The 27,256-nt window shown below is 38.1% G+C and overlaps 1 protein-coding gene across 10 annotated transcripts in view; it reads right to left on the bottom strand.

Annotated features, from left to right (window-relative positions):
- neo1a (neogenin 1a) overlaps nucleotides 1-27,256 on the bottom strand; it is a 148,758-nt gene that overhangs the window by 31,325 nt on the left and 90,177 nt on the right. For all 10 annotated transcript variants that reach the window (XM_052560656.1, XM_052560652.1, XM_052560654.1 and 7 more), the window contains exons 5-7: nucleotides 12,179-12,315; nucleotides 7,732-7,886; nucleotides 7,491-7,611 (exon numbers count right to left, since the gene is read on the bottom strand). In XM_052560656.1, coding sequence (XP_052416616.1) covers nucleotides 7,491-7,611; nucleotides 7,732-7,886; nucleotides 12,179-12,315 — 413 coding nt within the window. The remainder of the gene's footprint in view (nucleotides 1-7,490; nucleotides 7,612-7,731; nucleotides 7,887-12,178; nucleotides 12,316-27,256) is intronic.

Here is a 27,256-nt window from a genome sequence, read left to right as displayed (position 1 = left end):
TCATCCATTCTCAGGAAGGTTCATGTTCTTCACCTGTACTCATGTAATAACATGACAGGACTGACTGCTGCTGAAATGTGTAGCAGCTCTTGATCTGTAGACACTGACGAAAAGCCTCATATGTGACCCTGGACCACAAAACCAGTTTTAAGTTGCTGGGGTAATTTTTTAGCAATAGCCAAAAAAACATTGTACGGGTCAAAATGATACATTTTTCTTTTATGCCAAAAATCAATAGGATATTAAGTAAAGATTATGTTCCATGAAGATATTTTGTAAATTTCCTACTGTAAATATATCAAAACTTAATTTTTGATTTGTAATATACATTGCTCAGAACTTCATTTGGTCAACTTTAAATGCGATTTTCTCAGTATTTAATTTTTTAACAGCTATAAATAATAAAATGATACAAAATAAAAATTCACAGCAAAATTACTCATAGTTCAACTTAGTTTAGAGTGGAAAAAAATCTAATTCGAAATATTAACAACAAACTATTCTAGAACCCAAATATTTTGTGCAACACAATGACAAGCAATCATATATTCAATACTTAAAAATATGGGTGCTTACAAGGTTCTTCACAGCTATGCCATAGAAGAACCATTTTTGGTTCTACAAATAACTATTCAGTCAAAGGTTCTTTAAAGAATCATCTCTTATTTGCTTTTTTAGAATCTGAAGAACCTTCTTTTGAAACAGAAATGTTCTTCAGATGTTAAAGGTTCTTTATGGAACCATTTAGACAACACATTGACGTTGACAGTGGATGAGGAGATTCTGTGTAATACATTAAGACATTTTATTTATTTTAAATGTATAAAAAATCCTGTTTTCGATTGTATGTCAACTTTAAAGCACACAGTGTCTTTGAAAATCATCTTTTTCCAAGGGAATTAGTCATAAGATCATGTCTTGTCTGAGCCCGAGTTTTTAATAAAATGACATAAGTGACATTCTATAATCCAAATATGTTCCTCGGACTCATACAGCACAGACTGTTTGTGGTATGTGAACACAGGGGACATTGGAGAAAATGAATCATAATACAGGTAAGTTGTTAAATTCAGTCACATAATGGAGAGAACATTCTGAATAGAAAAAAGGTGAAAATAAAAAAAGAAGAGTATTTGCATAATTCTGCACTACAATGTGACAGGATTACAAAACAATTTCCACTGTAATTTGCTGCAGAAACTATTTGGGTCACACTGAAATGATCAGAGATGGGTTATGCATAACCGTTCTGTGTTAATGTGTTTGTAGTTTCGACATCAAAACAGAAGTGATTTCTGTAGCTTTATACTGAGTGGGCAGAAGTTTTTGTGTTAAAGCTATAGTACGTACGTTTTCACTGTGCAGAAAATTCTAAAAGTAAAACTATTTTACATTTTTAAGATTGATTCGACGTTTCATGAAATCTTTTCTTTTCTTGAAAATATCATCTTTTTTTTTTTTTTGTTATAGTAGCAAATACAGACAAAGCAAGTGAAGCACAAAGAAGCAATTTTTTTAATAAGCGGAGTTACTATGATATTCCAGAAGCCAAGTACACGCTAGTCTTTGTCATTTATTTTATTGGAGATATGGCTAGCCTGCAGCGATTTTGCCTTGGATCCGAAGCGGGCACCACTGCAGCAGTCTATGTCTTCAAAGTAAACATCATGAATACGAGAGGATGATGGATTAAAGGCCATCAACACCCCTGTTGAGATTAAACAGGTCTCCCACGTGATGGAGAGCAGCGCACCATAGTCTGAGAGATGAAAGCCGGAGCAGCAGGGCAGATCTAGGGGGAGGCATGGGCACCTCGGCGGGACGTACCGCCCAGCACGAAAGCACAGGATTATGGGTCGCAGCGTGACACTGGCAGGGGACTTCCTCTGTGTTTGCTGGGGAGGCATACGCCCATCTGGCATGTCATTACTGTATGTCTACACCCAGCTACAGCGGCCCTCCGGGTCAGCAAGCAGAGCCCCCGTTCCCTCCTGCACCTGCTGAACCATCGCATGCTTCATCAAAGAGCTCCGGTCCTCGAGCTCAAGTCCCTCAGCTAAATCATTTATTTTCTGACATGCACTTCAGTCCCATTTGTCATGCTCAGTCCCAATAGCAGAAATATCACTGCGCTCCTTTGAGAAGCTTTGGCTCGGGGCATTTGTACACAAAGGTACCCGCAACAGCACTTGGTTTCAATAGCAAGCTAACATCTAACATTAGATTATTATATCACACCAAATCACAGTGGAGTTCAAGATGAGAATTCAAAGTATACAAGCTTCAGCAAACCGATTAATGTATGAGGGAATATATAAATAAAATAAATATGTGTAGAAATCGAATTTGTACTGTGAAAAAAAAGATATAAATATTTTACTATTAATAATATATCATTGTGTTACACATACACTACTGTTCAAAAGTTTGAGACCAATGTTTTTGTGTTTTTTAAGAAATCTTTCAAGCTCACAGGGCTGGTTTTATTTAATCCAAAATACAGTAAAAACTGTAATATTGTGAAACATTACTACAATAAAAAACTGTTTTCTATATCAATATATTTTAAAACTTTCAGCAGCCAGTGTCACATTATTGTTCTTATATTTGGTGCTCAAGAATTGTATATATATATATTATATATATATATTTTCTTCACACTATTTCATATTTGAAATGCCATTTGCTTACATTGTTGAACTAAATTAAAAAATATATATATTTTAATTTTTTTATCTTATTGTGGACAATCTTAAATGATGCCATAAAAATATTTATAATTATTGAAATAGTTTAAGTCAATCTTTATTAAGATGATCATAGTTTTTAATTATGTAATAATGTTTCACACATTTATTTTTTATATGATTTTTTATTTATAATTCAAAGTCTATGTCGAGACAAGTGTAGAATTATAAAATCTACAATTAAAAGGCCATTCAAAACTAGCAAAAATGAATGAACAAATCTAAACCAGTTTATAATCTATAGATTAAAGATCTACAGTCTATAATCTATAACACAGTATTATGTCTAAAGCTGAAGAAACTTACACTTTGTAAAAAGCCTGAAGCAGTAATCTAGTATTGCATTCTGAAAATGTTTTTTGGTACATCATAAAACTAGTTTACTTTTGTATTTTGGTGAAATAAAATGTCTTGATTCTCCAACGGAATAATTCCTTTGAATTTAGTTACAGCTCCAGACTGTATAACTTCAACTAAATCACATCAATATACCAAGCAGTGAGTGATGAATCTTGTAAACAAAGCAGAGATGTTGGAAAGCAGCTAGAGGGCTCTTTCTGTGGCCATAAATAAGTGAAGCATATTTGCTCTGCTGTTAGCCGAGTCTGGCACACAGGCCTAGTTAAAGTGTCATATGAACACAGTGAGAGGCCTCAGCGGAGACATACTATTTATGTTTTATGGCTCCACCGGCTCTGCAGCTGAGATATAAACACAAATATAGCCCAAATCAGCATTGTATGCTTTCAGATCAATCACCCTGTCTGCCATTGTGCTCAAACACACATCCAAGTTCATCTATCATTTTCCTACAAACATACCTGGGACTGAAGCCCAAGGCAACAACTGTAGCCAGTGGTGGACAGTAACAAAGCATTTTTTACTCAGTTACAGTACTTTATCGGGGTATTTTTGTTTTGAGAAACTTTTACTTCGCTGCAGTGCAAAGCATAATATCATACTACATTTCTTAAAAACATGTCATGCTTTGTTATTCTAAACTGAATTTCTGATTTATTTTCCAACGTGTTTGCACACATGAAGTAGTATCAGTAACCTAAACTGATATTCATATTTATGTTTTGATAGTTTAAGACAAGCCCCCTTCCCTAGGTATTTTTAACAGTGGGATTATATAAAATATATAATATAAAAATGATTAAATATAAAAGTATATACAAGTTCAAAATGACCAAACAAACATTGATCAATCTGTACATTTAGTTTTTAATGCAATACTTTTGTACTTTTACTCAAAGTGGAAAATGGGTACTTAATACTTTAACTGGAGTAGTTTTACTAAAGTATTAGTTTTGTGCTCTTTGTCCATCACTGATTATAGTGAAGCAGAGTGGCTCCTACACACACACACACACACACACACACACACACACACACAAACACACACACACACACACACAATTTACAGATTAACCTGCAGAAAAATGCAACTCTGTATAGAAACAGATGCTAGGAAATGGGTTTTATGGGGTTTTTGTGCTGTACAAAAAAAAAAGAGCCTAGGATTGAAAAATTGAGGCAAAAAAGAGAAATGTTTTTTTCCAGTTGCCATGAATCCTTAATAATAATAAGTCACTGCCAGGAAAACAAGCATTCAAATGCAAATATGGCATTAAAATTAATCTGGGGAAAATAAACAAGCTCAAGGAGTGAGACAGCATCAAACTGTCAGGTCACGTCCTGATCTCACACCAGCTATATGACTAAAACTTTATTTTAATGCTTGTGGTGACCCAGATTTTTCATAGTGCAGCTCTGCTTCTCCACAAAATCTCTAGAAAATTCAAAACAATAAGTTTGTCAATTACAATGTAGTTTCTGTGGTTAAAAGTTCTTTGTTTTGATCACATGCATTTTTTTTTAAACGTAAGATCTAAGAAAATCTCTGCAATTACATTGTGCTTATGTTAATCACAGCACGTCAAATCTAAAGCACTGTGACTATGGGGAAAACACAATGCTGCATTACACTAATGAGTATGGGATCATATATTCCCTTACAGAGAAAAAAATATAATGAGCAAGTTTCACAGACTGCGCAACAAACTCCCAGACTGTAACTAAATAAACTCAGCAATCAGCTCTAACAAAAGTGAAGATAGGCAACCGTGTTTCTCCATTCACCATGTGCTTGTCCAGATGGCAGCGAGAACCGAGGTTTCAACAAGCCTCCAATCAGACCTGTCTAGTGCCTTTAACTAGAACAAGCTGAGAAGCCTGCCAAAGTAAAGTGTTTATAGGCTATTTCATACGAGAGGAGCAAAGAGTACAGCAAAGCCCCAAAGAGATTTCAAAGAGACGCTGGCTTCATCTCAGAAAGTATCACAGGAACATAGTGACAACCTGACAACTAATTTGTTCATTCAAGACACTCGTATACGGCGGATTTAAATTTGAGAGTTGCTTGCCAAGGCAATCTTCACCCAGCCCTAGAGTGTTAGCTTTAGTCTGCTTGCCCCTCATTCATACAGTGGGGAAAATATTTATTTGATCCCCTGCTAATTTGGTAAATTGGTCCACTTACAAAGAAATTAAGGGTCTGTAATTTTTATGGTAGGTTTATTATAACATAAAGAGATAGAATAACAACCCAAAAAATCCAGAAAAAACACATTATGTAAAGGCTAGAAACTGATTAGCATTTCAATCATGTGAAGGTATGTTTGGGAAACGCACCTCTGATCAGTAAGTAATATCCCAGGCAGCGACCATCCAGAACTCCATCTCAAGCACACATTTAACTTTAAACTCTAGTACATGCGCACATATGCCCGTGAGCGCACACACATACACTGAACAGGTGGCACCGCCAGAGAGGAAGCTGCGGCAGATGGCATCATCCACCTGACTTACACCAAAACTACTATACCTTCAATGAGATTTCTATTAAAAAAGATCAGCGACGTGGATAAATCCTCCAGTATCTCTGAGATGTTTACGACTGCTTAATGAAATACTAAAATAGCTGTGATATAGTTGTAAAACTAAATGGGCTGATATTACAGGACTGTAATAAGATGTTATGAACACTTTTATAATTGGATTTAAACGATATTTAAGAGTGTAATCAAACTACCGTATTTTACGTACTATAAGTCACACTTTTTTTCATAGTTTGGCTGGTCCTGCGACTTATAGTCAGGTGTGACTTATTTATCAAAATTAATTTGACATGAACCAAGAGAAATGAACCAAGAGAAATGAACCAGGAGAAAACATTACCGTCTCCAGCTGTGAGAGGGCGCTCTATGCTGCTGAGTTTTCCTGTAGTCTACACTGAGCAGCACAGAGCAACCTCTTGTGGCTGGAGACGCTAATGTTTTCTCTTGGTTCTTGGTTCTAAATAAATGTGACTTATAGTCCAGTGCGACTTATATGTCTTTTTCCTCATCATGACGTATTTTTGGACTGATGCGACTTATACTCAGGTGCGACTTATAGTCTGAAAAATACGGTAATATAAACACTCTCCTGTAGGAACCATGGGTTGGATTCACGAAACATTCTTAAGAAGAAATTGCTTCTTAACTGACGTTTTCTTCTTATTTTTTATCTTTCGAAAAAAGTTACGAATATTTTGCATTCCCAAAAATCCATCTTAAGAATATTCTTATCTTTTTTCTTAAGAATGTTCTTAAGACAAATCCTAAGAAGAATTCAAATTCTTGAAAAGAATCCTCTTAGAAATCTTGGCAAATAACTTCTTAAATTTAGGACAGCCCCAAACTTGTTTTAAATCCCAATCAGTAAGAATTTTTCAATTAATTTATTGGGGTATTTCATTAAAACAACAGCTGCATATAATACATTGTAGAACTAGGGATGTGCACGAGTTTTCTGAAGGGACAGAGATGACTGTTAATGTAAACATGATCGGTCACGATTAGCCAATGTGTGATGCTACTTTTTGCTGACTTCAAAACTCAGTAGCAACTCTAAAATGAGTCAAATAGGAAGCTTTAATTAAACGCTTTTAATTTTAGCTTATAAATATGACAATCTTTGAAGGTATTCAGTGCATATGAATGCGCAGAACGCATTTCCTGTAGAAGCCCGGACTCACATACTGGAAGCGTTCACTCAGACAAGAGCGCAAAAGCACAGCACAAAAATTTTCAAAAACACGCCTCATTAAAAACGTGAAGCTGAGCGCCAGTCAAAGTCGTGACAAAAATAGTGTGCGTTCTTATTATGATTATTAGTGTAATCTGTAGGAAGTGCAAAAAGACAATAAAGCGTGAGTTTATCAGTGCGTCATGTACCACTCAGATAACGACCATTATTGTCTTCTTAAGAAAACATTAAGATGTTCTTAAGGATATATTTGAGAACTTATTGAGAATTTTTCAAGATTTGCACTTAAGAACATTCTAACGAACTTCGTGGAATTGATCTTATTTTATTTCTTAAGAAGATTTTCGTTAATCCGGCTCCTGGTCATACCAAGGGTTTCTGGAACCGTAAGGTCCAGAACCAGGTCTGACAGCTCTAACCAAGAAGGTCTACCACGTCAACTTGGGCCTCAGCAGCTTTATTCCTAATGATTAACCATCTAATGTCCAGCTACTGGTCATATATTATCAGCTTGGAGCAACTGGAAAAAATTTAAACCAACTAGGGTTTCCAGCAGGGTTTAACAAAGAGAAAAATTTCCACAAAGTTTAATGCAAGCAGACATGCTGTTGAGAGTTAAGAGTAGAAAATATCCATTCCTAAACGTACCTTGATCCAATATGATGAGCTGAGCACCTGCCTGGACATTGCCAGCATCATTCTCAGCTAAACACTGATAGAAACCTTCATCTGACTTGACCAGCCCCAGCACCTGCAAGTTCTGCTCCTTCTGTAAAGAGGCACACAAGAACATGGCTGTCATCTAGAAGAAATACTGTATTTATCTGTAGATGCACTGTAAAAGGTCAACAGCATTTCCTCACTCATGTAGACCTAGCTGGCAACTTACAATGATCTTGAAATAGTCGCTGGGAATGACGGCATCCCCGTTCTTCACCCATTTGATGGTGGGAGCGGGTGAGCCGGCGACCTCGCACTCGAAGATGATGTCTGAGGCTTCATGAGCATATATGCTAGCTGGTTTCATCAGGAACTGTGGGGAAGCTGAGAAGAAAAGCAATAAAACAAATCACGTGAGCATGAGGAACCAAACATTTGGTTCTTCAGAGAAATAATGCTTCAACTGGCTGTATAGCTTAATGCCACTAATGATTTCGGGAAAACAATATGATTTGATTAGGGGGGAAAAAATGCTGCTTTTGACTTTTCCCAACCTCTAAAAATACCCTAAACACCAGGATGTGGCTAAAATATGTTCTTCCTAATAGCCAGAGGAAAATGCATAACCTCCAAAGGCTTCCCATTAGCAAATGAGGTTATTTGATCTTGAAGAAGATAAACAGGACATAGATCATCTCAATAACAAGGTAGTGTGCACCAGAATGATTCAGGCCCGTCTGTTGGGATGTAATTGGATTGTTGCTCTGTGCTGTGCCCGATCCTCTACCACACAACCACATCCCTCAGTCGTTGTATAATTCATACAAATTGCACATTTACAAAACATTACTATCACTTGCATACGATTAATACACTTGCCCTCATCATTGCATAAATCAGTATGCACTGATTAAAGGTTTTTAAATAAAAGTATGAAATAGATATTTGTTGCTCAGACCATATACAGTACATACATAATTATTTTTTAAAGAGAAATAAGCATAATTACAAATAAATTGTACAAAAAAAATAAAAAAGCCGCACAAGAAAATATTTAAAATGTAACAGCACATTGTAAAGTGATATTAACGGTTTCATAAAAACTTTATGTTCTTAAAACCAACACAAAAATGTTAAGAATAATTGAATGGAATAATTAAATGAATGATACAAATATAGATGTATATATTTATATATAACTGTATTTAAACTTAATTTTCCCTTTTCAAAAGAAAAATTTGTAGAATTACAAATAAACTGTACAGCAAAAAAAATGATAAATGCATATAATACATATATATAAATTAATATTATAAAATACATTGTTTATTACAAGATTAATTGAAAGACAAATTGGCATTATTACAAATAAACTGTGCAATAAGCAAACAAAAAGATTTAGAATGTGACATTATATAAATGATGTATCTAATTCTTAAATGTTATATTTAGGCCTGTGTCGCGATAATAAAATGACCATCTAATCGCGATTATTTGATCTAACCGCAGTTGTTTCAGACATAAAAAACAGACAATTAATCATGATAGTCTGCACAATCCCCAAAGCCCCAAAACAGACAATTAATCGCAATAACCATGACTATTTTTAGACAATTAATCAGCCCTGACAGCCCTAAATATTATAATATTTTATACGTGTCCACATATACGGTATATATAATGAATATTATATTATATTATATATACATTTCTATGTGTGGAAGTGAATAGAAAAATATAAATGTAGAAATTTGAGCAAAATTAACAAAGGGTAAAAATAGCAAATAGAGAGCATAGATCGTCATTAACATACAAATGTATTTAAACAGCCAAAAGCAGAATGGCTACATAAAGCTATGGCTAGATTTAAGATTTAAGCTGAGCTAAAAAGAACCTCATTGGATGTTTTCCATGCAATATCTGTAACTGTATATCTAACATAAGTTGCAGCATCAGGGCCAAACTGACAGAGGTAAGGTGATGAATGGCTGTTAGTATGTGCTCCTGCAGTTTGCTGAGGCCTGCACACACAACCTGCTGAAAAACACTTGTCACACACTGCTGGGTTCCAGCTCACGCCAGCTCCACGCGGGACAGATGGTTTGGGTTTCAATCTCTCGGTATATCTCACACACATATACCCAGGAGCACATACACAGGGCAGCACTCATATCGGTGGCCACCGACTGTAAAAATGTCGCATCAGCTGCAAATATACAGATAAAGGCTGTGCTGGTGTTTGATTGCACACACTTTTGCATTTTTGATACACAGTCAATCACCCTAAGCCATTTTTTCATTAAAGTCAAAATGGTACAAAATTCACAACCTAGTATTTTACTTCCATAGTCTGATAAACGTCCTAGTATGAAAAATGTTACAGCAGAACATGGTTTTATGATCAGGGACTGGCTGGATTATAAAGTGTGAATGGAGAGATATAAAAAGGAATTTTGAGATATTTTTTTATTCAGTGGTGGATACAAGCTTCCATACGTTACACTTGTCTACATTCTAGCAGGAGATTATTGTGATGATAAAACATCTCAAATGACCACACACAGCTCTTATCACCGCCTCGCTTGCATTCAAGAGCATGTCTCGGGTTTCCTGCTATATTACAGACCATGTCAAAGCTCAACACACACTGTTGTTTCTATTCATCTACCTGCATTTCAGAGTAGGCTAAGAAACAGCAGCCTACAAGCTACTCCCTTATGTTTTGCGTAGCACAGAAAAGACAGTCCATCAAAGTTTAATAGGATTCTGGGTTTCTCACCTACAGTATAACAGAAACACAGAGAGTGCAGAAATTCCCAGATCAATCTGACCTGCTCACACCAGCACACATCTCTGCATGTTGACTAGTGATGTACGCAGCACAATGTGTTCATAACTCTTCTGCGCCCGCTGGTTGACATTTAAAAACTGAGCAAACAAGACATGAAAGTCATTGTTTTATTTCATGCTTGAAACAGGGACGCATGAAAAAAAGAGAAAAAAATAATAACTTGCAACAGGAGTAAACAAGAGGGTCCAAAGGGTTTACATGCAGAAATATGAATCTCATATTTTGTTAAAGGATGAATTATTCAGCATGCATTATTCAGCAAAACCTATTACTGTTTGAGCTGTGAAGCATTTTTAGAAGTGTGGGACTACTGTTCTGGGCAAATTAACTTCTGGTTGTGTGTTACCAATGTAATTCCTGTGAGTGTAGTATAGTTATAAATATTACATAGGTTATTCAGCAATTCAATCACACTATTTTCAGGCCAACATGCATTATGTTGAAGTCTTGCTGCTATTACTTTTAAAACAGTGTGTGTTTTGCTTGTATGTGCTATTGTGCGAGAGTACACTTCATCATACAAAAAAAAAAAAAAAAAAAAAAAAAAAAAAAAAATAGGGAAATAATATACTTTAGAAGAAAATACTTAAGCGGAATCCGAATGTTTTTGTATGCTCTACTTCATGTTCACTGAAAAGAAATGAAAATGTTTAAGAGTTATATTTATATTAATGCAATGAGTTGGAATAAAAAGTGATTTTGACCAACTTAATTAGAACAAATGTAGATCTTTATATGTTATTTCATAATTATTTATACTGTCTTTGAAATATGACTAAAGTGCAATGTTGAAAGTACTGACAAGCATTTATGGAAAACTGAAAAATCCGTTCAGTGCGTGGGCGTGGTCTCATTAGAAGATAATGAATAGAGACGTGAAAAACGGACATCGCGTTGTTTTCACATGGATTATTTTATCACAGAATATTTGTTTTCGGTTTGAAAGTAGACATGTCAGGCTTTCTATAGATATCTCTCATGTCTCTTTGTTAATTATTCACGGAGTTACAGTTCATGCGTATCCACGTTAATCGACTCCAGAGGGTATTAAGTGACCTTTTATTAGATTGGCATTATATGCAAGTACAGTTTTTTAAAATATACGTTATACTAAGTGCACATTCAGTTTTCACTGGGACCACTGAAATAATTTTCTGTGACAATCAAGATCATACCATAAAAATTTTGACAAAACTCATTTCTGATCCCAGGGCATCTCTATTCGGAACACTGACAAAACTTAGGAAGCGTTTGACACTCGCTTGGATTCTGAGAGCTGCTCGGTTTGAGTTTGGCATTGCACCTTCATTGTGAGCTGCTGGATTTACTGTACTATCACTCCAGCTTTCAACACAATACCTCTCCCACCCACAAAAGGGAAAGCAAAGGGCCTAAAAGTAGGGGCTGGGTGCCCTCCAGTATCTTTCATCTTTTCATCTCGTCACAGTGTAGGATCAATTCCCAGCAGATGGCCAGATGGCCGAAGCTCATTACACTCCACATATCTGCATGAAATCTACAGCCCAGATTCTATTCTTTTCTCTCTGATTTCACACCTGTCTTAACCATCTCGCATCCCTTTTATCATCACACAATCACATCTCACGCACTAGCCAGTCCTGCCCAAAAGCTACAGCTTGAGCAATTACAGAGAACCCAATACATGTTTCTGTATCTGAAGTGTGATCAGAGCGTGCAATTGAATTACAGAACTTAATGTCACCGAGAAAATGCAACACTTCCTCCGACAGTACTAGAGGAAAGAGCTTTACAGTGTGACGTGACAATCACTAGTCCTTTATAAAGCAGTGAGGTTTAATCTTACCCTTCAGTGTGAGCTCAGTCTGGGCCTCAATGGATCCATTGGTGTTGTCTGCCATGCAGCTATACACACCGGCGTCTTCCTCAGTGAGATTGAAGATCCGCAGGCTGCCTCCTCCAAGCACTTCAAAGCGGCCCTTGCTGTGCGGAAAAGAGAAAAAGCACTTGTCAATAAGCTCCATGCAGAAAGTTAAATGTATACTTAGCCCAATGTTAATTCAATAAATGCAGTATAGATGGTCCTTCTTCCATGCACAAAATGGATCTATTTTGCAAAGAGTGCATTCTAGCAGAAAAGGGCAGCCTCAACATTGCGGTGCATGGTTTAGCTGTAAAGGTCAGACTTGGTAATCAGATGGTCTCTGGTTTGATCCCCACCAGAGCAAAAAATTCATGGGTCACCATTGTGCCCTTGAGGTCACCAAGGCACCTAATCCCAGGGTGCTTCAGGAGGATTGTTTAGGTAATAATTGTACTTTATGAAGCTTTGGATAAAGGGGATTCTTCCCTAAGAGGGTAGTGATAGTAGGGAAATATTGTTAGTTCACATTAGGTAGTGTCAAGGTAACTATATTATTATTATTATTATTATTATTATTATTATTATTATTATTATTAATTTAAACCCTGCTACCTGTTATCTTAATACAAAAAAAAAAGCACTGAATAATTATTTATGCATTTACAATTTTTTCATCTTTGTTACCAAAAGTTGTAACTTTTTTTTATCCGTTACCAAAATTAGTCTGAGCACAAAAGACATGTTGAAATGTATTTACTATTTTTCATCACTTTTACCATAAGCTCTCATTTGTAGTAATAACTGAACTTTAAAGTAACTTTCAAGTAATTTCTGCTGACAAGGTTCAATGGCTGTGCTTGATGAATGCAGACAACACCACAATTTGGTTAAAAATTGCGAAAATGAATTCTGCAGCAATTATTTTTTTTATTTTCACTCATTGATAAACTATCAACATTCGGCTTGGTTACATTTTCAACATGCAGTAGGGCACATACTGAGATGCTGGGCAAGGAATCAATGGCTTAGAACAGTGGTTTTCAAACCGGTCCTGCGAGCACCCCCAGCACTGCACATTTTCTGAGTCTAACTCATCTATCACATCTGTTTTAACTCATCAGCTCATTAGTAGAGACTGCAAGACCTACAATGGGTGTGTCAGATATACTGTAGGGAGACATACAAAATGTGAGGTGATGGGGTGCTTGCAGGACTGGTTTGAAAACCACTGGCTTAGAAGAAAGAAGAGTGTGGCCACAGTATGAGATAGAGGAGCGGGATGATGGTCTTATGCACAGAGAACACAGGGATGAGGAGACTGCAGAACCTCCACTCAACCTGATATATCAGCCATCGACTGGCATCAAACACCAGGACATTAATACCAGCCTTCTCACACTGACACATTCCCTGTTTTATTTCCTGCCTGTCTCTCAGACTCAGACATACAAGTAACCTGAACCATGTGCTGCATTCAAAATTGTGGGTTTTCTCAAAAAGTGGTTCCCAACCACGTTCCCGGAGGCCCCCAACACTTAATCAAAAACACCTGATTCAGATCATCAGCTCATTAGTAGAGACTCCAAGACCTGAACTGGGTGTGTTAGACAAAGGAGAGATGCACAATGTGAGTGTTGGGGGGCCTCCAGGAATGTGGTTGGGAACCACTGTTCTAGAAAACAAGAAGCATGTGCTCTCAAAGGTTCTTTATTATTATTTCTTTATTTTATTTTTTTGCCCTTAAATGTTGTAAACCTTTTTTTTTTTTTTTTTTAAATCTGTGTAATTCTAAGTGACTGATTTAAACAGTTAAATCAACAGATTCAGTAAAATACAAGCTTTATAGAATTAGCCAAAACAGAATGAATGAACCCCATTGCCAGTACCAAAATCTAAAATGTATAAGTTGCAGAGTATGGAACAGCACTCTGAAGTCCTGAGAGGGCAGCCTTGACAGTGTCCTTTACACACGCCAGACCACAGGACATGCATAAGAGCGAGTAACTCAAAGTCTTGTGCACAGAGAAACTCCACCCTACCTCAACCATCACACATACCTCATCCCACAGGAAAACCAGCAGGTCTCATAAAAGAGGTCTTTGTCCTTTTGTGCTGAAGAACATGCAATGAAACACGTAGGCCCACTGTGGAGCTTTTCCACCTAAGACACGCTTCAGTCTTCATGTTTTTCTTTCACGGACCGTGACATTATTACTCATATGTTCTTTTAGGAGTGTGAATGCTGATGTTCCACACACCAGTGCCTCTCAGCTGCAATTGTCTCTGTATGTTTCTCTCGAGTCAAGTGGCTTCAAAACGTTAATGTGAGGGAGTGACAACCTAAATGAATTAACCACAATATCCTTTGCATTTTTCATTGTGTAATTTCACTTGAATAAGTCTGAAAGATACACTTAAGACTCCTTGGCAGCATGATTAAAAATAATATAAATTAGAAAAAAATAAATGTGAAAATATACAGACTTTTTTAATGTTTTAATCAATTAATTAGATTTTAATGTTTTGTCATGATTGTATTTTTTAGAAATCAAGAAATAGCAATTTTGAAAAGAAATATCACCAAATGTTAGAATTATACACTTTGAGAATATGCCAGTGATAACAGTAAAGAGAAAAGAACGATCCGACCTCATGTCGAGGCACGTGATTGACCACTCACGTATGACGAGCTCATATTACTAGGAGCAATTCGGTTAAAAAAGAAAAAGATCATTTGAATCATGTTGTAGTTCCATTTTTAAGTTGACTAGTTGACTTCAAGCGTTCTGAAAAAAAAAAAATTATTTGAATTTTTTTTTCAAAATCGCCCAGCCATACATACTATTATTATTTCATGGCAAAAATATTTATTTTTTTATTTGTTTAGTCATTTATTCGTACGTTCGTTCGTTCATGTTTTCATTAATACATTCACTATTTTTCATACCTGTTTCCAAAAATTGTCTGAATACAAAAAACATTTCTAAAACAATTAAAAACCCTGTGTGCTTTCTAGCAATAAACATACAAAAGAGAAAATGACTATAAATACATATATAAAACAAAATGGGTAACGGGGTTATAAGTAAAGGGGTTTCAGTTTTAGGATGAATTATGCTATTATTCAGATTGGGTTAGACCAAATTACCAAAAAAAAAATTAAAGTTAAAAAAAAAAATAGTGTAAATATTTACCTATCTGTCAACTTAATACTGCTAAATAATCCTAATTTATTTTCTTAATTTGTCAAAATGTACTGGTAAAAGCATCAACCATTCAGCCCTGTTACCAAATTTGAAATAATAAACAAATAATTATTTCATGGGGAAATTATTTTTATGGTTACTAAAATTTTGCTAGAAAATAACAAAAAACATAAATAAGGCTTGTATTCGGACATACCCACATTTTCTGTAAGAGTTCCAGCAACCTAACAAATAATAAGTGAAGATTGGGTACCTCCTTTCACTTACCATTTCTGAAATAATAATTAAATAATAAGAAGAATTGAATAATAATTTTAATAAAAATTGATGGTTTCAAGCTCTACTTTGCAACATAAAGATAAACAAAAAGGTCACAAGAACATCACAAATCCTCCCATTCATTATTGAACGATTGGTAATTTCCTTGAGTAAGTTTCTTGAAATTTCTCAACTTCCTCAAGTTAAGCACATAGGCTCATGACTGCACGCAGGTTAGGGCTAACAGCTAGCACTGCATATGCTGTGATGTAAATCCAGTGTGCAGCTCTGAGGCCAAACTACTGGCATCCGTCAACAGAAATCCAACACCAAACTACCGGTGGCGCTGACCCAACCTGCCTCAGAGCAGCCAGCCTGTGATTGATGCCGTCATAAGATACAAGTGAGTGAGATGAAAGGCTTCCTTGTCAACAGCTCGAAAGCTTCTGGCATGGTCTCCACCCTTAACTGTTCAGCTCCATGGCTGTGACTCCAAACAGAGCAGCTCCTAATACTGTGCCAAGTCTTGAACGAGGGTAGTGACACTATTCCTCCTGATGCCACCAGCAAAAGTCAAGTGTTACTCCACTGAAAAATCTGTTGTTTCTACCCTCATAAAGTAAAAAAGTCACTGATATAATCTATAAGTCATAATGCGGGGGCAAAAACATTGAAATTCCTGAAAAGAAAACCATATTAAGTAGTTTGCCATTTTTATCAGGTATATCAGATATGTGTATGTATGTATTTATGTATTTATTCATGGCTGGTTTTGTGGCTACTCCAGTGTTAAAACTGAAATAGATTATGTTTATTTTTATCAAGGTATGGAAAAATATGGTTTATTGCTTAATAATATTTGGAGAAAAACAACAACAGATATCCGCAAAACCAAATTCATATGCTGTGATCAATAAAGCCATGTGGTGGATTAAAAAAGAAAAAACAAGTGGATGACTGTCAGTAAGTTTTTCAATAATTTTACCTGTTTTATAACAAAGCATGTTAAGTTCAGGTGATATTGTATGTATATGAATTATTTTTTTCATACACATTTTCTTTTAAAATACATTTGTGAACGAATGATTCATTAATAAATTTTACATGCATTAAACATATATCCTGAATCAATTAAAAAATGAGGAAATATAAGAAAATATATTTATGAAATTAAGAAAAAGTATTTTTTTAATATTTGTTTGTTTGTTTTTAGAAAATGAGTGTCATTTGGTGTTACTTGTGTCACGGTTTTACGCTGCCTGAAGGAATACGGAGTCGAGGATAAACGGAATAAGGTTTTTAATATGTCCAACACAGGGGATATCCAACATGGAGCACAGAGGTAGACACACGTAAGTAGCAAATGAGCACAAGTGAGCACAAGTGAGCACAAGTGAGAAGACCCGAACAAAACAGAACTGAAGGGACACGGCTTATGAACAACAGATAATTGGGGAAACACAGGTGGATGGAATCATGAAATTAACAGGGACATGGAACACATGAGGAAGATAATGGACACACCTGGGAACTAATCAAACACGGAAAGACAGAAACTGGGTCACGGGCAAAAACACATTAAATGAGTCCAGGTGTGTGACAGTACTCCCCCCTCCCGGTAGGTGCGTCCTCGCACCGTAGAAACAACAGAGGGAGGCGTGGGTGGGAACTTGGGAGGAGGTTCCGGTGGAGGACGGACTCCCAGGAGGGGGCCAGCAGACAGGGACCACAGAAGGAGGAGCCAGGGAGGAGACGACGGAGGAAGGAGCCAGGGAGGAGACAGGAGCAGGAGGAGCCAGATGGTCCACCAAAGACCAGCCAGGACGGAGATCCAAGGTGGGGTCGACGGCGGGAGGAGCCATGGTGAAGGAAGGGTCGACGACACCAGGGGGCCGACAGGCGGAGACTGCACCGGTGGGTGAGGAGCCCAAGATGGAGCAGCACAGCCGCAGAGCCAGGGTGACGTCGAGGATCCGGAGGGCCTAGGTGGAGCTGAAGGCTCAGGCGACCAAGGCAGAGGCGGGGTCCTGGCAGACCGCTGTGGAGCCGGAGTGACCGAGGATGGAGGTGGAACTGGAGGGAAGGAGGAGCCTGACAAAGCCGGAGGGATGGAGTGACGAGGTGGAACCAGAGGAGAGGAGTCCCGAGGCGGCGGATGGTCGACGACTGACCAAGGTGGAGCCGGAGGGACGAGGGAGCCCGGTGGAGCAGGTGGGATGACAGGCCACGGTGGAGACGAGGGAGCTAAGAGCCAAGGCGGAGCCGCTGGGTCGAAGGACCGAGGAGGAGTCCAGGGCTCGGAGGCTGGAGGCGGAGACAGGGCCTTAACACGCCAAGGCGGAGCTGGAGACTGGCAGTCCAGCGGCGAACCACCGCGCCCCGATGGCGCGGACTGAGGGTGAGCTGCGGGACTGACTGGCACCAGCAGGGATGACGAGGAACTGGCTGGTCTAGGAGGAGGAGAGAGGAGAAGGATGGGAGGAAGGACAGGAGGATCAGGACTGGACGGAACCAGCGAAAGAGGAGTAGAGGGACCAGCAGGTTTGGGAGGAGGCGGGAGAGGGAGGCTGGGAGGGAATACAGGAGACACAGAAGATTCAGGGCTGGGCGGAACCAGTGGTGAAACAGAAAAATCATGGCTGGGCGGAACCAGCGGAGACACAGAAAATTCAGAGCTGGGCGGAACCAGCGGAGACACAGAAGATTCAGAGCTGGGCGGAACCAGCGGAGACACAGAAGATTCAGAGCTGGGTGGAACCAGCGGAGACACAGAAGATTCAGAGCTGGGCGGAACCAGCGGAGACACAGAAGATTCAGAGCTGGGCGGAACCAGCGGAGACACAGAAGATTCAGAGCTGGGCGGAACCAGCGGAGACACAGAAGATTCAGAGCTGGGCGGAACCAGCGGAGACACAGAAGATTCAGAGCTGGGCGGAACCAGCGGAGAAACAGAAAACTCAGGGCTGGGCGGAACCAGCGGAGAAACAGAAGATTCAGAGCTGGGCGGAGCCAGCGGAGATACAGGAAACTCAGGGCTGGGCGGAACCAGCGGAGAAACAGAAAACTCAGGGCTGGGCGTAACCAGCGGAGAAACAGAAAACTCAGGGCTGGGCGTAACCAGCGGAGAAACAGAAAACTCAGGGCTGGGCGTAACCAGCGGAGAAACAGAAAACTCAGGGCTGGGCGTAACCAGCGGAGAAACAGAAAACTCAGGGCTGGGCGTAACCAGCGGAGAAACAGAAAACTCAGGGCTGGGCGGAACCAGCGGAAATGGAGCAGAGGAAATGACTGGAGGAGGTAGGAGTGGGAGACTGAGAGGGTATACAGGGGAATCAGGGCTGGACGGAACCAGCGGGGAAACAGGAAAATTAGGGATTACCTCCATAGACCAGTCCATCAGATCCGGAGCTTGCACCTTATGACCTTCAGAGACTGTATACAGCTCACCCTCAGTCGCAGGAGTGTGGGCAGGGCTTTCCTCCACGCCCTCGATCTCCACGAGGACTCCCACGATGCACGGTGTTGCCGGCTCACACACCTGGTCAGTCGCGCTCTCGAGATCCTGTTCCCTGTCAATGGATTGCTCGGGCTCTGCGGCTGCGGTGGGCTCTGGCTCCGTGTGGCATGATGGTGGCTGGCTGGTCTCTGGGTCGGGAGTGGGGCTGGCGAGGTCCTCTATGGGGCAGATGGTGAGAGATGACCCATTTCTCGCCAGAGTCCACTCCACAAATGCGGCGAAATCCTCTCGAGGACCATCTTCGGACGACAACGCTCTGCATTTGGAGTTCAGGCTGGTGTTGTAGAAGGTGCAGAGCGCGCCGTCCGGGTAGCTGGTGGCATTAGCTAATAGGAAAAACTGTCTGGTATGGTCCTCGAGAGAACGTCCTTCCTGCTTCAGCAGGAGGATGAGGAATTCGGGACGATAGAGGGGATCCATAGAACACTACGAAACAAAAAGACTTTGAAAACACAAAAACAAAACGGAGGGAAAAAAAACACGCAGTTTTCTATTTTCTTCTTTAGGTCGGGTCTTCTGTCACGGTTTTACGCTGCCTGAAGGAATACGGAGTCGAGGATAAACGGAATAAGGTTTTTAATATGTCCAACACAGGGGATATCCAACATGGAGCACAGAGGTAGACACACGTAAGTAGCAAATGAGCACAAGTGAGCACAAGTGAGAAGACCCGAACAAAACAGAACTGAAGGGACACGGCTTATGAACAACAGATAATTGGGGAAACACAGGTGGATGGAATCATGAAATTAACAGGGACATGGAACACATGAGGAAGATAATGGACACACCTGGGAACTAATCAAACACGGAAAGACAGAAACTGGGTCACGGGCAAAAACACATTAAATGAGTCCAGGTGTGTGACAACTTGATGGTTAACACACTATATGACATTTTTAGAAATTGAAATCCTTCTCTAAAATTTTATAAAATTTTCTTTTTTCACCCCAAGTTTTTACATTTTTATGTTTTGAATTATAGACATTCTTCTTTGTCACTGACTCTGTATCTGGTCTACCACCTGATGTTCACAAAATACCCAACAGGTACTAAATCCTATCTAAAACCATCAAACTAGACCGGTAAACCAACATCAGATGTTTCACTGCATGGTAGCTAAGACCATCTTGGGCTGAAATGATAAAAAAAAATTTATGTCAAACAATAGTTAGGAATTAACTGCTTTTTAAAGAATAAGAATTCATTATTTGTTAATTTACCAGCATTGTCCAATTATGAACTTTTCGCAGAGCAAGTGAATAGCTGTAGAGCAGCAGTCCCCAACCCTTTTAGCGCCAAGGACCGGTTAAATATCAGACTACATTTTCACGGACCGGGCTTTAAGGTGTGACGGATAAATACAACAAAATAAAATGATACAACTGTCATTAAAAACTGTGGTATATTGTAAATATAATAATAAACATGAATCCACCGTGTATTCGTATGCAACTTTATTAGCAGCGTCCTCGTAACATCGCGTTAACAACATGACATGAACAACATATTAGCGAGTACATCATGAATTCATTTTCCAAACCGCGTTTTTGTCTTATCCTGAATCACTACATTACACCTATAATAAGTGTTTATAATACATTTTAGTCTGGTTGGGGTCGGCAACGCTGCAGAGAAGCACAGTACCTGCGTGACTCGCCATAGATGTAAACAGAGAGAAGTAGATCCGGCTACAATGTTCTTCCACCAGACGCGAGCGCCAAAAGTTACCGAATGCAGCTTTAATGTAAGTTATTTATTCTTTCTTGTGCGGCCCGGTACCAAATGACGCACGGACCGGTACCGGTCCACGGCCAGGGGGTTCAAAAGCATTCCAGGTCTAAAACCCTTATGAACCCCTTATTTCTAAATCTGAATATTATGTTCTCACAGCTGTGGTGACTCCAGTGTAATGTATGCTGCTCTTTTATAGAACAAAGACTGAGCTTCAAATATAATACTTCAGAAGAGGGAAAAACTGAGGATAAAATCAATATGAAGAGCTCCATCTTTACAATGAGTCAGAGTGTTTTTTTTTTTCCAGCTGGGCTGAACTGGACCATCATCATACCTTTCTTTATGAGTCTAGCAGGTGCCTCCAATGGTTAACCAATATTTTGATTAGCACATTACTCCACACATGCCCAAAGCCACAGCCTGCGTAAAATGTGCGCATTAGAGGTTTGAATGAACTGGCTGGTGACGCTGGATTTAGCCCTGGATGTGTCATTAGCTTCTGAGTGCACAGAGAGGCCACTAGGGCTGAAACAAAAAGCTGAAAGTTGAAAGTATCGACAACGTTGACAATAAAAAATTGTCGACAAATATTTTTGTTGTCGAATAGTCATTTTATGCCATGTGACCTAATATGATAGCATGCAATAACGCGGTTTGACCAGTGTGGCGCTGTAGCACCAAACCTGAAGCTGCTGAGCAGTGTTTGGATGAATCTGTTAATATATACCGTGCGCTTTCCTCTTAATAATGAAATAAACTGACAGCAGTGAGAAGGCAGCAGTTTAAAACGCATCTGATTACAAAGATGTGGATGTTTGCATGAGCTCTGTACTTCAGTACTCCAGTAAAGTCACGTCACGTTTATTTATTTAGTACTTTTTGCAATAGATAGCCTTAATTCAAGCAGCTTTACAGTATTATTAAACATGAAAAACCAGAGTCTGTGTCGCTTTCAGTTAGAATTACAACTTGATTTTCTGTTATGAAGCAGCTCTCCAGTGTGAAGCTAGCTAATGATAAATATTTTGTGTGCCAAATATATTAATTGAAAAACTCTAACTACATAATACGACTTTCAAAAGCTGAAGTGGTTACCTTAATTTATTAGTTAGAATATGTATAACTCAATATTTTAACTGACTGCAAAAGCTAAATAATAAATTAATGTCTACTGATTAATCAGCGAAATGATCAATGATTAGTCGATTAATCATTCTAATAATCGTTAGATTAATTGATTTTCAAAATAATCGTTTGTTGAAACCCTAGAGGCCACTGTCATTTCTAAAGAGACGGGACACAGAGGAATTAAGGAAAGAGGAGAAGAAAAAAATGGACAGAAATGGAGAGAGAGCCACAAAATTCATATGTTCCAGTGACAAAAACAGCTGCCACACATTTATTTGGCTGAATGAATCCTGCTATAGTGCTGCATGGTCTACTCCACAGCAGCGATGTCCTGCCAACCAGTAAAACAGACATCCATTACAATGCATTCCAACCCTTCACTTTTCATTCCAGCAGTGTGCCCGAGTCATAAATGACGCAGATTCAGCCTCAGATGGGCCAATCATGGAGCCTCTGATGCATGCTCCATGCACAAATGGCAAGGGCTTTTGCAAAATAGCAAGCTCCATTCTTTGAAATGAAAACATGTCCTGATACCAATGCTTTCTTCATACCTCTACTATCTTATAAACTATACTTTTCTATAAAATGGGGTTACTTACCCAAAGTGCAGACTGAAAACACATGGGGGTTTGCGAGTTGATGAAAAATGTAAAAAAAAAAAAACATTAAAAAGACTTCCTAAAAATATTCATAATATTTTATTTTATTTACCCACATTTATTTAACCATTTATGGACATGGATATGCGTATGTTATATATATATATATATATATATATATATATATATATATATATATATATATATATATAATTATTATTATTCTGATTATTTGATTTCTATATAAATAAAAAAAAAAAAAAAAAATGCCAAATACTTAATATGGGTGTTCAAAAACTTGAACTAACATTTGCTCCTCAGAAAACTTAATAATAATAAAAGTATGATTCCAAGATATATCTGACTTCCTGGCCTTCTCCTAAAAACCCAGAACTATAATTCAGAAATCAATGTAAGCATATCAACTGCATTTTTAAATGTATTCTTTGTTTGCAAGATTGGTGGCACTGAATCATTTTAAGATACTTAAAATAAGGAAAATAAAGAAATTTGTTTACAATACGACAAAAAAAAGTAAACATCAAAGTGGTTGATTGTTTTATATCAGTCAGGCAACCACTTCCTTTTTCAGTTCTTGGCCGAAATCAGCCGCAATGTGGACCAGACAGTATAAATTAAAGATTATAAATTGTATTGCTTGTGATCCAAACTTTAATATGTTATTTTCTTTCTCCGTTTCTCTTTTACACACAGTCCCCCCTCCCACAAGCTCTTTGTGCCAGTCTTCAGTGTTTGTCCTTCGGTAAATCCAGCCTGTTGTTAAACTCCCACTAAGAATCCTGAGCGTCTCCAAACCTGCTATTACACATCTCTCTCAGCTCTCTGCCCAGTGACTCAATCTGAAGAGAATCCCAGCCTGAGAGATGGGCATGCAGATAGTGCCAGGGACGGAGAGCGGTTGGTTTGGATTTCAACATGAGAAAACACTTTTCCCCCTATACACACATAAGAGAGTTAGAGAGGCTCCTTCTGTGTGGACTGATGGACTGTGCTGTTTCTCTATTCAGCTGGGGCAGAAACCCTGAACTCCAGGCAGTAAAAGGTCAGGGTATAGGAATAAATATTAGTGCTAATCACCAGACCAGAGATGTATTTTCTTCCCTGTGAAATACATTTTGAAATATATTTGGGTGTGTTTCCAAAAATACATAAGTGACCCTGGGCCACAAAACCAGTCATAATTTGCACTGGGATATTTGTAGCAATAGCCAAAAACACATTGCATGTCAAAATAATAGATTTTTCTTTCATGACAAAAATCATTAGGATCAGGGTAAAGATCATGTTCCATGAAGATATTTTGTAAATGTCCGTAAATTTTTGGTCAGAAATATCCATCGCTAAGAACTTCATTTGGACAACTTTAAAGGCAATGGGTCAGATTCACTAAATATGCGTAGGCACAGATTTTTGCGTGAAATGTGCGTACGGACGTTTTCACGAATAAATCATGATTCATCAAAAACTTTCGTAGAACAACTTATACCACACGTACGCAATAATCATGTACAACAATATATATATATATATATATATATATATATATATATATATATATATATATATATATATATTTATTTATTTATATTTTAGAGGTCCAAACAACAATCACCTGATATATCCTTATATAAACGGTGATTAATGTGTCCCATCTTGTGTTTAGAGGCATGGCACACTTGGTACTGCTTAAAGACATTGCGGTGCATGCTCTAAGGAGAGAGCCCGTCTTTAGAGAACGCACAGATATGTTTGCTGAGAGTGACGAATGGCTGTTCAGTCGCTTTAGGTTGCCCAGAGAAGTCCTCATTGATTTATGCAATTCACTGGAACCACACCTTAGCCACATCACCAACCGCTCTCACCCTATACCACCTTATCTCCACGCCTGTGTTATAACCCATGCTTCTTTTTTACCTTTGCCCGTTATGCCAGTGGATACACTCTTAAATAACAAATTTTTCCTGGCTTCTACCTCCGACAGCAAAACCTCACGTTCATTATCGTTAAATTTATTTTTCTTTGTCTTTTGTTTCGGTGCCATAATTGTCTTTCTCTGTACAAGTGCCTCGTTGTGGAAAGCCCTTATATGGAGCTGGTTTGGGCGTGAATTATGCTAATTACTGACCTCGTGCACGCGGGCGCTCCTTTAGAAGACTCCAAATTCACTAACAGAAAAACGATTTTAAGAACAAGCTCATGTGCGTACGCAAGTGTTGTGAATTAGGCGGAAAGTTCTCGTGAGAAGTTCAAATGTGCGTATGAATAAGAAAATTGTACGCAATTATTAGTGAATGAGACCCAATGTTCTTAATATTCAGATTTTTTTGCACCCTCAGATTTCAGATTTTCTAATAGTTTTATCTCAGCCAAATATTGTCCTATCCTAACGACGTAAAGCTTATTTATTCAGCTTTCAGATGATGTATACTGTATATAAAAAAACAAACAAACAAAAAAAAAACGTATGGTTTTGTGGTCCATTGTCACATATTTAAACTTCATTGTTTACTACAACATCTACTGAGCATATACTTTGGCAAAAAATATCTTTCCTTTATTTGTGTTACAAATTTTCCCATATTTAAGAAGTTGTTCCCACAAATTAAATTGAGGCCATGCATAAATAATTTGTTCCCACATTTTATTAAATTGTGGCCATGCTGTGCTGTAATTTGTTCCTGTATCAAAATGTAGGAATATATTACTACAACATGGCTATGATTTAATAGAACAAGGGAAAGAATTAATGTAATGGAACAAATGTATAATTTGTGGCTACAGTAAATAGATATTTTTTGTCTGCATGTCATGTGCAGGTCTGCGTACATCACCAGCCTTATTTTTGTTAATGAAAGCTCTAGGTTTAATCTAAGTTTGTCATTGTACTATTTTTTTGTTGATGCATTTTTCATTAAGAATAATAATGAACCCATCATGTTCAAGCATTCGTTTGGTTCTAAGAAAGGTTCAGGTTCTGTTGTTGTGCTTTGAAGTACACTTATTTTCATGTGTTGACTAATTAAAGTTATCTAAAATACTTGATTGTAATTCTAACTGTGTGTTTTGTTCAATATTGCATTTAAGATTATTAATATATTTGTAATGAAATAAACTGCAACTTCATCATACTAATGTTTAATTACAAACATTCAAGTTTCAATAGAAATGACATGAATGTAGTTTTTTTGTTTACCATAAATTACATGCATTTCCTATTTTATTGCATTTTGCTAGAAGTGTACTTCTTCTTGACAAAAAACAAACTAAGGTTTGTGCTGGGTCTTCAGGGCCCTCCCTCCGGCCAAACATTACATGCCCAGACTCGATTACCAAGAGCATAAATTTGATATCAGGAGAGTGTGAGCTGAAAACAGCATTTAATCGTGTTTATACATATCCTGAACAAAAGGCTGCAAAAATTATAGGCCATTAACATTGATAAACAACTCTGCCAATGGCCAACCCGCAATAATTTCACCCGACCTTTATAGATGGGGAGAGCAGCAGACAATGATCAACCCCAAATTGGAATCTAAATGTGGTTCCTGAGAATGGAGGGGGCAGGATGAACGGCTAGTCGCTCAAAGTTTTACAGAGCTGGTGTGAATAACAAACTCTGGACCAGCTACACTGTTCCAAAATCCATCTTGACCACCGTAATGAAAAAATACAATTGGATAAATAATTTCTTGAATCTCATCCAGTTTTAAGGTTGTTACACTCTTAAAAAAAAAGTGCTTTGTGATGCCAAAGAAGAACCTTTTTTATCTAAATGGTTCCATAAAGCACCTTCTGTTTTACTAAAGGTTCTTTGTGGTGAAAGAAGGTTCTTCAAATTATAAAAAGGTAAGAAAGAGATGGTTCTTTAAAGAACCTTTGACTCAATGCTTCTTTGTGGAACCAAAAATGGTTCTTCTATGGCACAGATGTGAAGAACCTTTCAAGCACCCATATTTTTAAGAAGTTTTGTGTTACATTCAGTTTATTTTATGTAAACAGACAAGAGGGACACACTTTACATCATAAAATACACACAATATGAACCGAATGCTTCTGTACTATAAAAATATTTGGCGATAGATATTGCACAGTACGATCAAAGGAACCGTGAACAGGCTTTGTTCATATTTAAATTGTGTGGTAAGGTTTGGGGGATTGAAGTCACACTTCATACAGACCTCAATATGAGGCAATCAAGAGTCACGCTCACTGTACTCTTTCATCTATCTTTTCTCCCTTGTTCTGCCTCTGTGACTCGTACATTTACTGTGGATAATCCCCACAGCGCAGTGAGGCTTCTGCACGCAAAGCATGTTTTCATAAATTCGGATATGCCAAGAAGGGGCTTGACTGCCTCATTCTATCGCTATCGTCTGATAATACAAACATTCTTACAAATATTCCGTTGTGCTTTCATTTAACAATCCCAATTACTGACTGACAGTCCCAAACCGTCTTCATGGAAATCTTGCAGGAACTTCTTAACTGTCAAGAACAAAACATCTTTTTCAGTCATCTAAGTCTGAGAGTGCATTCAGTGTTGAAAATACCACAAGCAGCTGCTTTGATTAATGAAGTAATTTTGTGAAGA

Source organism: Carassius gibelio, chromosome B7, assembly GCF_023724105.1.
Source record: "Carassius gibelio isolate Cgi1373 ecotype wild population from Czech Republic chromosome B7, carGib1.2-hapl.c, whole genome shotgun sequence".
Lineage (NCBI taxonomy): Eukaryota > Metazoa > Chordata > Actinopteri > Cypriniformes > Cyprinidae > Carassius > Carassius gibelio.
This window is presented reverse-complemented; position numbering and strand designations above follow the sequence as displayed.